The sequence below is a fragment of the Oryx dammah genome, unplaced genomic scaffold (assembly GCF_014754425.2).
Source record: "Oryx dammah isolate SB20612 unplaced genomic scaffold, SCBI_Odam_1.1 HiC_scaffold_8, whole genome shotgun sequence".
Taxonomy (NCBI): Eukaryota; Metazoa; Chordata; class Mammalia; order Artiodactyla; family Bovidae; genus Oryx; species Oryx dammah.
Genome location: NW_024070192.1, coordinates 7,946,281 through 7,961,083, shown reverse-complemented (window position 1 = coordinate 7,961,083; position 14,803 = coordinate 7,946,281). Strand labels below are relative to the sequence as shown.

Here is a 14,803-nt window from a genome sequence, read left to right as displayed (position 1 = left end):
GATCAGGAAGGGATGGCTGCCAAAGGGCGACCCAAAGAGGTGGGAGTACACAGCAGAGAGGCCGGCTTTTACAGGAGGAGAGCCTGGGCAGGTGCAGGGGAAGAGGCATGGACATTAACACGCTGGGAGCCCTCGCCGGGTGAATCTCATTTCTGCACACATTAGCAGAGGCACTAACTGCCTTTTGTCCCAGACTATCTTTCCAAGAATGTTGGTATATAGCAAACTGTCTGGAAGATAAAGATAATACCCCCATCTGGAGCAGAGGACAAATTTTCTTACTTCCAGCCTAAGTTTTTTTTTTTTTCTCTTTAAACAAAGTCTTTTGGCAGTGCCCTGCAACATGTGAGATCTTCATTCCCTGATCAGGGATTGAACTCGAGTCCCCTGCATTGGAAGATCAGAGTCTTAACTTCTGCACCACCAGAGAAGTCCCTCCAGTATAATTTTTAATGCCTGCCTCAAGGGCAATGGCAGGTTTGCTTGAAGCCCATTGTAAAATATTCTGGTTTCCCTTGTTCAAGGTTCCTCAGCCGTGCAGCAAACCCGCTGTGTGGCCCCTTTTGGGTCCCTCTGCCTCATCTTCGTGGGGTCTGAGGAGCAAGGAGGCACCACCATGAAGTTCACGTTGCTCATTGTGCCACCAGTAATCAAGACATTCATCTCCGACCCCAGAGTCTCACATCTTCTGCCAGCATCCATAAAACTGTAGCAGGCTGAGCTGTTAGCCCAATCACAGGGTAAACCTCAGACCCTTCACGTTCTGGCCAGGAGGTGCCTTTGTAATTATGGGCCTGGGAAATTGAAGCTCCCCTCTCGGAGGTATGGCAGGGAGAAAGGAGGCTTGAGGTGACGTCTTGGAATCCCTGTTGGGCAGGATGGAAGCTGGAGCTAACCGAAGATGGGGAAATGGCTGGTGTGGCGACCCCAGCTGATGCCTAGTGTGTACCATTCTACTCTGGAATGAAACAGTCCCCGGCCAGCAGCTCCCAGCCAGGCCAGGGAGCGGGCAGTGTGGGGGAGGGGATGCACAGGCCGATCAGAGTGTGAATCCAGGTCAGAGTTCTGCTGGGCGGAAAGCCAGGAACACAGGAGAATCTGGGTTACGATGAGAGTAGCTCTCAGATTATGACCCCCAGGGGCCTGGCTGGAAAGGAAAGAAATCTTCAGGGAGAGAACTGATGTGCCGGGAGCAGTGGAGGGGGAGAACACAGGAGGCTGCAGCCAGGAAAGAGAACCCCATGTGGTGGATAGGAAGCTCTGGTCTTAGTGGGGTATTACCTTTTTAAAATATATGTATATATTTATTTATTTGGCTGTGCAGGATCTTAGTGGCAGCATGCAGAATCTTTTTAGTTTTGGTACTGGGGACCTTTAGGTGTGGTATGTGGGATCTAGTTCCCTGACCAGGGATCAAACCTGGGCCCCCTACATTGGAAGCTCAGGATCTTAGCCACTGGACCACCAGGGAAGTCTTGAGGTATTTGTCTTTTAGGCACTGGAGATGGACCCAAATCCTTAATGCGGATGTGCTTGTGTGCGTGTTAAGTCACTTCGGTGGTGTCTGACTCTTCACGACCCTATGGATTGTAGCCTTCCAGGCGCCTCTGTCCATGGGATTCTCCTGGCAAAAGTCCTGGAGTGGGTTGCCATGCCCTCCTCCAGGGGATCTTCCCCACCGGGGGATCAAATCCCAGTCTCCTGCATTGCAGTTGAACTCTTTACCTGCCAAGCCACAGGGGCTGGGGGTAGGTTTGGGACTTAGGGACTTAGAGAGAGGTCTGATGTTTTAGCAACCCCTGAGGAAATGGGAGAAGGTGCTGATCAAGGGATAAGTAACAGAGACAGGCATTTGGGGGGTGGAAAACGGTAAAGATTAAAAGACTTGAAATCATCCATTTAACAGGTCCGACAGGAGGGTAGCCAGGGGCAGCATTTTTTAAATAATGTGAACTGAGCCTGAAGGACCTGCTCCTGCCCGAGAGCAGAGGCTACACGAAGTTTTCCCAGAAGCCTTGCAATTAGACAGATTCTTATTGCTGCACCCAGCCTTATCCTTTACATGAGGACTGGGGTGGGGTTGGGGGTGGGTGGATTGCAGGTGCCTGACATCCTTGCATTTGCTGACAGTTCAGGGTTTAGGGTATTTCACAGGTTTCTGGGGCCAGGATGATGTCCATTGGAGAATACAGTGTCTCATCCACCGCTCACCCCTGGAAAGGCTCTGCTTCCGGCGCACGGGTGCCCGCGCTTCCCCGGGCCTTCCTGGGGACACCTGAGCGTCTGCTACACCTTTCAGGTGTCTCTGGGTTGCAGATCTCCAGGTTGCCCCGGGTTTGTAACAGGGACTCATTGTGACTGAGGGCTCTGGCCAGTCACCAAATGAGAGAGACGGACAACCTCAGCTCTCCTGCCCTTCCCATCCCGGGCAGGCCCCCTGCCTCACCCCCTCCAATTTCACCCGGGGTCTGAGCGGTCGGGGTTTAACCCTCCATGCTCCCCACCCCTCCCACGGGCCTCGGGTTCCTGGAAGCCGCGGGCCCCGGGGGGACCCCGAGGGCGCAGTGCGCGGCCCAGGCGGCAGGTGGCGGCGTCTCCCCGTGCCCCGCGGCCCCACAGAGCCCCCAGACCGCGCGCACGCCCGCCCTTGACGGTACCGGGAAGCGCCCTGCCCAACACCGGCTCGCGGCGTCTCTGGGCTGGGCCGTCCAAGTCCGGAGGACAGAGGGTAGCGCCTGAGAGGCGCGGGCAGCTCTGGGTGCCGGCGCGACACTCTCGCCTCCGGGACTCGCCGCGCAGCCCCCAAGCGTGCGGCGGCGTCCGGAGGCCGGGAGCCGGCAGAGGGAGAGAGGCGGGGCGGGGAGGCGCGGCGGGGCCGGGCGGGGCCGGACGGCCGACTCCGGGAGTCCAGCCCGGAGCACCCAGGCCTCTCCTCTCCGCCCGGGTCGGCTGCCGACGGGACGCCCTCGGGCCGAGGCTGCATGGGGCTCCAGCGTGGCCGGCTCTTCTGGCCGCTGCTCCTGCTCGCGGCTGCCTGCTCCGGGATCCTGGTCGCCCTGTACTCGGCGGTGGAGTTGCACCTGGGGCCCCGCACCGGAGCCAGGTAGGAGCTGCCGCGCGGGACCTGTCCGGAGGGCGTAGGGGACGCGCCGGGCGCCCAGCCCGGGGCCGGGGTCCCCTCTGGGGAGGCTTGCCGCGGGGACTCGGGCTGCGGCCCTTTGTACCCAGAGCCTCCACCCCGGCGTTAAACTCGTGCTGCCGGGGGTCCCACAGCTGCTGCTGGATCCAAGAGGAGCTTCGCCCCTTGCGCGCCGGAGATCCACTCCCGACAGCTTTCTGCTGACTTCCCTCCAGCCCTGATTAGAAACCCTTTCATTTGTTCAACTTTGGCTTGGACATCGGAGTCAGATAAAATCAGTCCTGGCTTTCCACGAATTGTCCCTCGCTAACGTCACATTTCTCAGATTCTACTTTGGGGGCAGGGACCCAAGTCTCCCAGATCCAGCGTTGCGCGCGGCTCCTCAGTCCGGCGGCGGCAGGTCGCGCCTCTCCGGCTCCCTGTGGTCCCTGCCCTCCCCGCGCTCGGCTCGCTTCTCTCCTCCAGCTCTGTTCCATTGTTTATTTTGATAAGGCCCGTCTGGTCGCGATCCGGTGAAGAGGTGGACCGGGGCCCACCATGGGCTCCATCCAAGTTTCCCTCCCTGAGCTGCTCCTTCTGCACTCCGCTCCCTCTCGCTGACCCTGGGCACCTTCCTTTCATTTGTGCCCCAGGAGGAGAAACCTGAGAGCCTGCCTTTGGTAGGTCAAGGTTCCAGTTACTGAAGAAACCTTAAAAGGGATTTAGCTTTACTTCCAGAAGGTGGACCGAGCTGTGCCCAGCGTCTGGATTTGTGAGGCCCCACGGGTACCTACAGCCTGGTGCAGAGGCCTCTGGGCCCTGGCTTTCCCTTCCCAGTGCTTTTCCACCCACACAGTCCTCACTAAAGGGAATGAAGTCAGAATTAGTGTCTGCTCTCAGGAATGGGGCTCTCCAGGTGGTTCAGTGGTAAAGAATCTGCCTGCCAAGCAGGAGACCCAGGTTCAATCCCTGGATCAGGAAGATCCCCTGGAGAAGGAAATGGCAACCCACTCCAGTATCCTTGCCTGGGAAATCCCAAGGACAGAGGAGCCTGGCGGACTATAGTCTATGGAGTCGCAAAAGAGTCAGACACTCAGACAGGACTTAGCGACTAAAACACAAAACCAAAAACATTCAGGAAACAAAGTCAAAGGGCACCCAATGTTGCAAAACAATATGAAACACGCTTGCCATTGATTATGCATCCCCTCCCTTTAGAACCAAAGGTGCTCTAGCTGGCAACACCTGAAGTTTACTTTGCCTCCTTGGAGTCAGACATTGCATAAGGAGAAGGACTGAAAAGGACTGAGGGTATTAAGAAAGCAGATCCATATCAGTTTTCTGTAAAGATGTTTTGAAACACATTTATTTGAACATCCTTCAAAAGTTACTAATACCACTATACATATGAGGTTGACTGAACATCCATTATACCTCAACAAAGCTTTTTAAAAAGACCTTTCATGTTTTAAAAATCTAGTACAATCTGTCCATATCCTTGATGTTTTGGTGATGTTTGCATTTTAGCTAAACTCCAGGGGCCAGGTCCAGACTCAGCCTCCTTAGGAGCTGGACAAGCAGAGGGACAGGTGGGATGGAAATCTGAGCAGGGCAAGCAAGCTATGTGACCCCCCTCACCTGGGAATCAAAAGCAGCCCTCCCGGGCTACAGTGGGGAGTCCAGGGGAAGTCGAGTGCTGGGACCAGGCCTGGCACACCGGAGATGGGAGATGAGGCTCTCCTTGCAGGTTAGAGGGTGGAATCGATCCAATCAGTAGTTCCCGGGCTTGGAATTTCTAGACTTGTTTTAGAGCCGGTTGCCATTTCCTCCTCCAGGGGATCTTCCTGACCAAACCCATTGTCTCCTGCATTGCAGGTGGATTCTTTACCACTGAGCCATTGGGGAAGCCTTATTCCCAGGGTGGTGTCTAAAAGCCTTTGGATTCGGCGGGGGCGGGGGTGTTGGGGGAGTCTCTTGAACAGAAGGGGTGCTCTGGAGAGGAGCTGGCCTTCCTGAGACCTGAGCGATTCAAGGCTCCCTCCTGTTTCTTTTCTGCTCATTCAGCAGTTCCTCCGTCAGGTTCCAAGCCTGGCTGCATGTTAGGATCACTGGGGAGGAACGGATGACAGTGGGGGGAGGGGGTCCTGGAGACCCAGAACCATCCGATCAGAATTCTGGTGTTTTTCAAAAGTTCCCTGGGGGTTCCTGAAGGCCACCTGGGCTGAGCACCACAGTCTCAGTTCCTCCTCTGAGAGGAGCTACAGGGTTTTGTGGTTGGCTGATCTGGGTTGAGTGGAGGAAAGGATCGCCCTGCTTTTTCTGGCCTGCTCTTCCAAAGTCTTTCACAACCCTGAAGGCAGGTGGGTCCAGACGCCCTTGTGGCTCAAACGGTCTTGGTGCCTAGAAGGAAGTCACTGGAAGCCTTTGTTTCCTTCGAAACTGCTGATCTCAGATCCTCCCCACCTGCTCCCTCCGGGTTGTAGGGGAGGTGGGAGGAGTCTGGGAGTAGCCTGACCACCCTCTTGAATGGATAGGGGCTCCTGTTCCCTCTTGTTTGCCCTCTGCCCAGGTGGCTCAGTGGTACAGAATGTTACTGCTAATACAGGAGCTGCAGGTTTGATTCCTGGGTCAGGAAGATCCCCTGGAGGAAGAAATGGCAACCCACTCCAGTATTCTTGCCTGGAAAATCCCGTGGACAGAGGGGCCTGATATGCTACATACAGTCCATAGGGTCGCAAAGAGTCAGACACAACTAAGCGCGTGCGCGCGCGCACACACACACACACACACACACACACACATTGGTGCAGGGACCACCTAGCACCTGGAAGGTGGGTGTGGGGCAGTAACCTAGACCCTTACCTCCCTCCAGAAGGGTCAGTGTCGTTGAGGCCTGTCACAGGGTCCCTTCCCTTTGCCCTTTAGGTAGCAATAGCTAATATTTAGAAGACACTTCTTACATAACATAACACAGACTCTGTTTGAAGGCTCCTGACAAGAATGCATGCAGGGCTTTACTGGGGGCCCTGCCACGGCAACAGGAAGCAAACCCAATGCCAGGTTTTCTTGCTTGCTCCCTGGGGTTGAGGGGGGCTCGGTGAGTTGGTTCCTTCTACAGGGTGACAGTAGGGATGGGTCCAGGGGGTCAGGCCAGAGAGGTGGCTTAGGTGGCCTGCCCACCCCCTTAGTGGCGCCTTGTGCCAGCTGAACCTGCATACCTGCTTCTCCTCAGAGTTTGGTCTTCCTGTATCTCTTTGTTCATAATTTGCACCAGCTGCTGCATGTACTTAGCTACTTTTAGTCCCTTGCAGTTTATTTTGCGTTTTGTTGCTCGAGGAGATGTTTGTCCAAGTGCAAGCACTGCAGCAAAGGGTCCCAGGCCTCAAATCTGACCATCTTCATACCTGCATGATCATCCTTGCTGAACAGACACAGACACTGAGCTTCTAAGAAGTTCAGTGGCTTCCAGAGATCCTGGAACCCAAACCCATGGAGTTGGGCTTTGGCCCCACCCCTTTCGCCAGGTGAAGGGGGCCCAGGGCACCCGGGATCTAACACTTGTTTCTGGGGCCTTAACAGGGAGACCGCTTAGGTGGTCACGAGCCCAGGGAGCTGGCAATCTTCCCTATTTTATGTTTTCATCTCTTAACTACCATCTCACTGTTCCAATACATTCCACATTTCAGCCACTTGCCAAGGGGCTAGGCAGAACATAATAAGGTGATAATATTTTGTGCCCAAAGAGAAAGAGATGAGCAAGAAGCAAAGCATAGGGGAAAAAATAAAAAATCAGACCCTGATGGATGGTCAGCCTCCAGAGTTACCAGACGAGCACGCTCCGGGGGCAGGTCAGACCCCAGCTTTACTTCCGCCTTCTCCCCCAGGAACACCACGTCATCGTCGCAAGCTTTCTTTGGACCCAAGGCATCGAATTCTAGGACAAGAAAGGTACAGTGGTGGGCTACCCTGTGGCTGGGTACGAGGGGAAAGAAAAATGGGAATGAGAACATTCTTGTGAGCCTGCTGTGCGGGAGCTCTCTGGAAATCCCCCTCCCTCCTCTCCCCCCACCCCCCACATCCCCCTCCCCACCCGGAGAATGGAGCACAGAACTGAGGGGCCAGCCAGCCAGAGCTCTTCAGACCTGACCACTGAGGTCCCTGCACCCCAACAGCAGAGAAACATGGCTCCATTTTTACTCCTTGGGGTATAACCAGCAGAAAAGTTCTTGCAAATCTTGATTTATCTTTAAAAGTTCTCTGACTTTTACATTCTACACCTCAAAATGTCGTTACTGTAAAATTCACATTTAAACTGTTACATGCATGCGTGCTAAGTCACTTCAGTCGTGTCCGACTGTTTGCAACCCTATGGACTGTAGCCCTCTATCCATGGGATTCTCCAGGCAAGAATACTGGAGTGGGTTGCCATGCCCTCCTCCAGGGGATCTTCCAGACCCAGGGATCAAACCCGAATCTCTTACATCTCCTGCATTGGCAGGAGGGTTCTTTTTTTTTTTCATCATTTCCATCTTTCTAAATTCCATATATATGTGTTAGTATACTGTATTGGTGTTTTTCTTTCTGGCTTACTTCACTCTATAATCGGCTCCAGTTTCATCCATCTCATTAGAACTGATTCAAATGTATTCTTTTTAATAGTTGAGTAATACTCCATTGTGTATATGTACCACAGATTTCTTATCCATTCATCTGCTGATGGACATCTAGGTTGTTTCCATGTCCTGGCTATTATAAACAGTGCTGCAATGAATATTGGGGGTACATGTGTCTCTTTCTATTCTGGTTTCCTCGGTGTGTATGCCCAGCAGTGGGATTGCTGGGTCATAAGGCAGTTCTATCTGCAATTTTTTAAGGAATCTCCACACTGTTCTCCATAGTGGCTGTACTAGTTTGCATTCCCACCAACAGTGTAAGAGGGTTCCCTTTTCTCCACACCCTCTCCAGCATTTATTGCTTGCAGACTTTTAGATCGCAGCCATTCCGACTGGTGTGAAGTGGTACCTCATTGTGGTCTTGATTTGCATTTCTCTAATAATGAGTGACATTGAGCATCTTTTCATGTGTTTGTTAGCCACCCGTATGTCTTCTTTGGAGAAATGTCTATTTAGTTCTTTGGCCCATTTTTTGATTGGGTCATTTATTTTTCTGGAATTGAGCTGCATAAGTTGCTTGGAGGTGGCACAGGGATTCAAGCCTCTCTTGGACCCCTGGGCTGGCTCTGAACTCCCGAGCAAGGTGCCCTCACCCTCTCTGCAGGCTGCAGTCGAGTGGGATGATGACTGTGTAGTTCTGGCCTGATCCCGGTTTAAGAGTTGTTTTTTCATGCCCAAGACAGTGGAACTTGTTAACTGAGGTCTCATGGGGGCAAGATCTCACCACAGGCAAGACTGACTGAAGAGCTGTCGGCAGCAGAGCGAGCTCCCCCCGGAAGGTGATGGAGACCCCACCCACCCCCGCCCCAAGAACAGACTTGGCCAACTGGCCACTTACTTGGCCAACTGGCTGAAGAAAGGCCTCAAGCGTCTTAAAGCACTTGGCCAGGTCATCTTTACTTTTCCTACAGTCCTTTTCACCTTGAGCTACTTGATGCTAATTGACATATTTCCTCACCTGGTTTAAAAACAAAAGGATTTGAGCTTTTGTCTTTTGGATATATATGACGTGGCGGGGGGGAGAATAAAATGAAGAAGTAGGTAAAGGAAAAATAAAGGTAAGAAAGTTAGACAATAATGTCAGATAAGTGCATGAAAAATATGCCAGAGGGTGTCAGAGATGGGCTCTGAGCTTCCCTGTGATGACAGCAAAGAAGGAAAGCTTGCCACCCTGTCCATGAGATAAAAGCAAGCCAGCTGCCCAAGCAAAGTGCAACCCTTCTGGATATGGAGACCTGAAGATTTTTCTCTTGAAGCCTTATAAAGAAGGCCCTGAAGATTTTTCTCTTGGAGCCTTGTAAAGGAGGCCCTGGAAAACATCCCTATGATTAACTGAAGAGGAGTGAAACTGATGTCAGTGCAGCTTAATGCTTGCTTTTAAAGCATGCGTTTGGTCCATAAAGATTGCTGTGGGAGTAAAACAAGTTGAGCAGAACCCAAATTTTGTGTGTGTTTATCAGTGATTTTGTCAGCCAGAACACTGGTGAATGCAGAAAACCGTACGCCACCGAAGGGAATCATGTAGGAATACCCAAAAGGCACACACGTGCACACTTCAGCCAGCCATCTGCTTCACTGCATGTTTTATAACTGGCTTCCCACCACTTCACGATAACTCCCAAACTGCCACCCTTCCGAAGCCCACATCCCCAAGCAAATGTCAGTTCTTTTCCAAGGTCAAGTGCCATATTTTGAGAACTACTTATATATTTCTTGGGCTTCCCTGGTGACTCAGACGGTAAAGAATCTGACTGCAGTGCAGGAGACCTGGGTTTGATCCTGGGTCGGGAAGATCCCCTGGAGAAGGGAATGGCTACCCACTCCAGTATTCTTGCCTGGAGAATCCCACGGACAGAGGAACCTGGCGGGCTGTAGTCCATGGGGTTGCAAAGAGTCGGACACAACTGAGCGACTAACATTTTCACTTTTCTAACCAGTGTTTCTAACCAGATGTTTCCTAACCAGTGAATGTGTGTAAAACTGCTTCTATCTTCATCGTATGCATCACTGATCGTTTTTTGAGTTTCTGCTGCTCGTAGTCCCTTTTCCCAAAAGCCCTGTGGTTTGGGTTGTGGTTCTGCAGGATGGTTTTTAGGCATTCGAATGTCACATAACAGCAGAAATGACTGTACAACTCTTTCCCACGTTGTCTTTTGATCAAACCAACAGCTTAACCAAGAGCCCCTTCAATGGAAGAATAGCCCCACCCAGGCCGGGGCTGCTCAGGAATCTGACACGGGGGTCCACAGGCAGAGGGGGCTGGGGCCTGTCTGGTACCCATGCTCTCCTTCAAGGTCGCTGTGTGTGGAGGCCCCTGCAAGGCTTCCTATGACTGCTGGCACAAAAGACCACCAACTTGGGTGTCTTAAAACAAGAGAAATGGAGTCTCTCACAGTTCTAGGGGCCAGAAGCCTGAAGTCAGGTATCCAGCAGGGCCAGCCGCCCTCTGAAGTCTCCAGGGAAGAATCTCTCCTGGCCTCTTCCAGCTTATGGGGGCTCCAGCTGTCCCCCGGCATGGAGCTGCATCACTCACTCTCTGCCCCCACCCGCCGCCATCAGCACGTGCCTTCTTTGTATGATTTTGTTTTTGTTTATTTTTGGCCGTGCGATGTCTTCATTGCTGCATGGGCCCTCCTCTAGTGGTGGTGAGTGAGGGCTTCTCTCCAGCTGCGGTGCACGGGCTTCTCATTGTGGTGGCTTCTTTTGAAGCAGAACACAGGCTCTAGGGCGTACACACTTCAGCCGCTGCGGCCCACGGGCTCCGTAGTTGTGGGGCCAGGCTCTAGAGCACAGGCTCAATAGTTGTGGAGCACAGACTTCGTTGCTCCGCGGCATGTGGGCTCTTCCCGGATCAGGGATGGAACCCGTGTCTCCTGCACTGGCAGGTGGTTTCTTTACCCCTGAGCCACCACGGGAAGCCTAGCACACGCCTTCTCATAAGGATGTCAGTCACTGAATTTAGGGCCCACCTCAGGACACTGGGAGCTCTACTCCACATGTGCGGCTCAGTCGCTTCAGTCGCGTCTGACGCTTCGCAGCCCGATGGACTGAAGCCGACCAGGCTCCTCTGTCCGTGGGATCCTCCAGGCTGGAGTGTGTTGCCCAGCCCTCCTCCAGGGGATCTTCCCAACGCGAGGGTCACACCCGCGTCTCCTTCACCTTTTTGCATCGCAGGTGGGTCCTTACTGCTGAGCCACCTTACGGTAACCTCACCTCACTGATTACACCGGCAAAGACCCTCTTTCCAAATAAGGCCACATTCTGAGGTTTGGGGCAGACATGAATTGGGAGAGGGGACGTTATTCAACTCAAGATAGGCACCGGCTGGTCAAAGACATCACGGATCTTCCCAACAGCCCTTTCCATGTGAACCCTACTGCAGCAGGGACAGCCAGGGCAAGGGTTTGGACCCAGGCTGATGGATTCCAGGGCCTGGGGTGGACCTCCTCCAATACAGGGCAGGCAGCTCTTACCCATTTGTGGGAAAGTGCCCTCAAGTTCCCCCCCCAAGTGTGAGGTAAAGTAGTAGGCCAGAGCAGTCAGGCCCAAGAGACATGGCATCCAGGGAGAAGGGCTGGGCAGGGTAAATCCAGAAAGCTCTCTGACCCCCACCGGACCACTGCGTACAGGCCAGCTTGGCTGGCACATCTAGTGGGTGGCCCAAGTCTGGAGGGGGAAGGGCAGCGCGCTTCCCTCCCAACCCTCTTGTGGGGTATGTGGGCTCCCTGGAAGGTTCCTGGATGTTCCAGAACAGCCCTCGGGGACTTCCCTGGGGTCCTTGGGCTTCCCTGGTGAGTTTGATCCTTGGGTAGGGGAAGATCCCACCCAGGAGAAGGAAATGGCAACCACTCCAGTATTCTTGCCTGGAGAATCCCATGGATAGAGGAGCCTGGCAGGCTACAGTCCATGGGATCACAAAGAGTCAGACACAACTGAGCGACTAACACTGGGGGTCCAGTGGTTAAGAATCTGCCTCGCAGCGTAGGGCACGTGTGTTCCATCCCTGGTTGGGGAAGTGGGATCCCACATACCTCAGGGCAGCGAGGCCCACAGAGCCACTGGAGAGCTCGCGTGCCACACCTAGAGAGGCCTGACCACGAAGATCCTACATGATACAACTAAGACCCAAGGCGGCCAAAGAAGTAACTTTTAAAAAGAAACAGCCCTCTTATCTTGTCACCCACAGAACCTGCTCTGTCAACATCCACTTTCTCTCGCCGTTCAGCAGCACCCTCGCTTCCGGAATCTGTTTAACCTCTCCACTCCAGTGCTGCTGTCTGGGGACCTCTTCACCCAGCAGCTCTGGGACAGCCTGAGCCAGCACAAAGCCCCCTATGGATGGCAGGGGCTCTCCCACCAAGGTAACCTGCAGCCCTCTGGCCCTAACTAGTCCATTCCTTCTGCGTTAGGGCTACGGTGCCCCTTTCTCCTCACTTCCTCCCAGGCAGGCTTCAAGGCTCGCCACCACTGCTGTGAGACTCCCTGCCTCTACAAGCACCCTTTACAAGGGTCAAGGAGAGGGGCCTGGCTACCGCCCCAACCCACCCCCGCCACCAGCGGCTCTTGCCCTCCTGGGACCTGGGCATGAAAGATGGCCAGTGTCCAAAGGCGGCCGAAGATAGCAGTTGTGAGCCCTCAAACAGCCCACTGATGGCTGCTGCTGGGAGAGACCACCCAGAGCCCCCTCCACTTTAAATCGGCCCTTCCACCCCACCCCCGCAGGCCCCGAATTATTTCCTTTTGGAATAAGCAAAGTCTTGGGAGGACTGGCTATCTGAGTTCTCGAGATGACTGGGGCCACAGCCAACCCTCCCACCCCACCCTCTTTGCAGGCGTCCTGCTCCCACAGACGTTTCCCTGTCCTCCACCCTCTGTGCCTCTCGAGAGGGGGCTGGTGTCAGGCCTCAGGCAGGTGCAGGGTGCCAGGAAAAGTCTTGAGAAGGCCCCAGTGGCCCTCACGGTGCCCCACCTTGTCCCACAGCCATCACCTCCACCCTCAGCCTCCTGAACGGCTCGGAGAGCGCCAGGCTGTTCGCTGTCTCTAGGGAGCTGCTTCCTGGCTGCATCCGGTGTGCCGTGGTAGGTAACGGAGGTATTCTGAATGGCTCCCGCCAGGGTCAGAACATTGATGCCCATGACTACGTGTTCAGGTATGTGGGCCAGGGGCCAGGGAGGAAGCGGGAGAGGAGCTGGGTGGAGAGCTGGTTCCCAGCCAGCCCCCCAGGGGGGAGCATCATAGGTGAGGGCGTGGGCTAATGGAGCAGCAGCGGCCTCAGGCAGCTCAGCAGTTGTGATGGGCGGACAGGCGTGGACAAGGGCGTTACGCAGACAGACCCTGAATATGCGCGAGGCTATGGTCAACCCAGGAGACCTGGGAGGAAGGAGCTGCCAGGGCTGGCTTCGCCCATTTCACAGGGCGTCCCTTCAGGTGCCCGGCTGTCAGGATGGGGCTGGTGACCGGGCACGGGGGCTACCATGGGTCGAGGGAGTGCCAGAAGCCTGGGGATGGAAGTCAACATGCAGTACCGTGTGGCCACAAGCAGGCTGATGAGCCTCTGTTTGGACCAGACTCAACGGTGCGGTGATCAAAGGCTTCGAGAATGACGTGGGCAGCAAGATCTCCTTCTACGGTTTCACCGTGAACACAATGAAGAACTCCCTCATCTCCTACTCAAACGTGGGCTTCACCTCTGTGCCGCAGGGACAGGTGAGGCTCCGACAGGCACCATGGTCCCTGACAGTCGGCGCTGTTGTTTCCTGTCTGCCCCCTCATCGCACCGCGGGGCAGGTCATGGGGCTCCCAAGCCCCAGCCCAGTGGATGGACAGGTTGTGCGCCGGGATCTAGGGCCTGTGTGATGAGCGCCCTGTGGCTCAGGACCAGGAAAGCTCTGGAGTGGAGCGTGAATGACTAATATTTACTAAAGGCTTATGGAGTGCCAGGCACTTTACAGAGGCCACATCTGCCCCCTCTTACTGGTGAGGGCACTAAGGCTCAGGGCCCCGTCGTTCAGCAGAGCGGCAGTGGAGCCGGACTCAAACCCCAGCTACCCACCGACCCAGAGCTCAGCAGCACACAGCCAGCCAGAGGGTAGTTGCTGAGTGTCTCCTCCATTCCCACCCCACACACACTCAGCACAGCAGCACCTGTGAACTGGAACCTGAGTCTGTCTGCTGCCTCCAGGCTCTTTCAACCACACCCAGATGCTCTAACACCATGCTTCCACTTCTAGAGGGCTTCCCGGAGAGCTCAGTTGGTAAAGAATCCACTTGTGATGCAGGAGACCCCACTTCAATTCCCAGGTCAGGAAGATCCACTGGAGAAAGGCTACTCACTCCAGTATTCTGGCCTGGAGAATTCAGAATTCCATGGACCATATAGTCTATGGGGTCATAAAAAGGCAGACAAGACTGAGCGACTTTCACTTTCTTTACCCTCCCAGAGCAGGCTGGCTCCCACATGCAGCGGGGAGGTACCAGGATAAGGGTGCTGTGGTCCTCGATAGGACTGGTTTGAGTTTCCAGCAGCTTCCTCCTCTTACCAGGGATGTCAGGGGTGTCCAAGCCACAGCATCCATGCTCCGAGGCCTCTTTTAGCTCATGATGAAACAAGATAGCACAGTTTCATTTCTGGTGTAGCCACAGAACCTGTATGCGTTCGTGCTAACTTGATTCAGTTGTGTCCAACTCTGTGTGACCCCATGGACTGTAGCCCTCCAGGCTCCTCTGTCCATGGGATTCTCCAGGGAGGAATACTGCAGAGGGTAGCCTTTCTCTTCTCCAAGGGATCTTCCTGACTCAGAGTCCAACCTGGGTCTCCCTCATTGCAGGCCGATTCTTTACTGTCTGAGCCATCAGGGATGCCCTTCCCAGATGACTCAGCAAGTAAAGAATCCACTTGCAATTCAGGAGACACAGGAGATGCAGGTTCAATCCCTGGGATGGGAAGAGCCCCTGGAGAAAGAAATGGCAACCCACTCCAGTATTCTTGCCTGGGAAATCCCATGGCCAGAG

The 14,803-nt window shown here is 54.3% G+C and overlaps 1 protein-coding gene across 3 annotated transcripts in view; it reads left to right on the top strand.

Moving 5' to 3' along the window:
• Positions 1-300: 300 nt before the first annotated feature.
• The window catches only part of ST6GALNAC2 (ST6 N-acetylgalactosaminide alpha-2,6-sialyltransferase 2), a 21,104-nt gene continuing 6,601 nt past the window's right edge, over positions 301-14,803 (top strand). For all 3 annotated transcript variants that reach the window (XR_005721725.1, XM_040244608.1, XM_040244606.1), the window contains exons 1-5: positions 301-3,103; positions 7,003-7,066; positions 11,978-12,152; positions 12,773-12,941; positions 13,360-13,498. Coding sequence is in view for 2 of the 3 variants with exons in the window: in XM_040244608.1 (XP_040100542.1) it covers positions 2,982-3,103; positions 7,003-7,066; positions 11,978-12,152; positions 12,773-12,941; positions 13,360-13,498 (669 nt within the window). In the remaining variant the exon portion in view is untranslated. The remainder of the gene's footprint in view (positions 3,104-7,002; positions 7,067-11,977; positions 12,153-12,772; positions 12,942-13,359; positions 13,499-14,803) is intronic.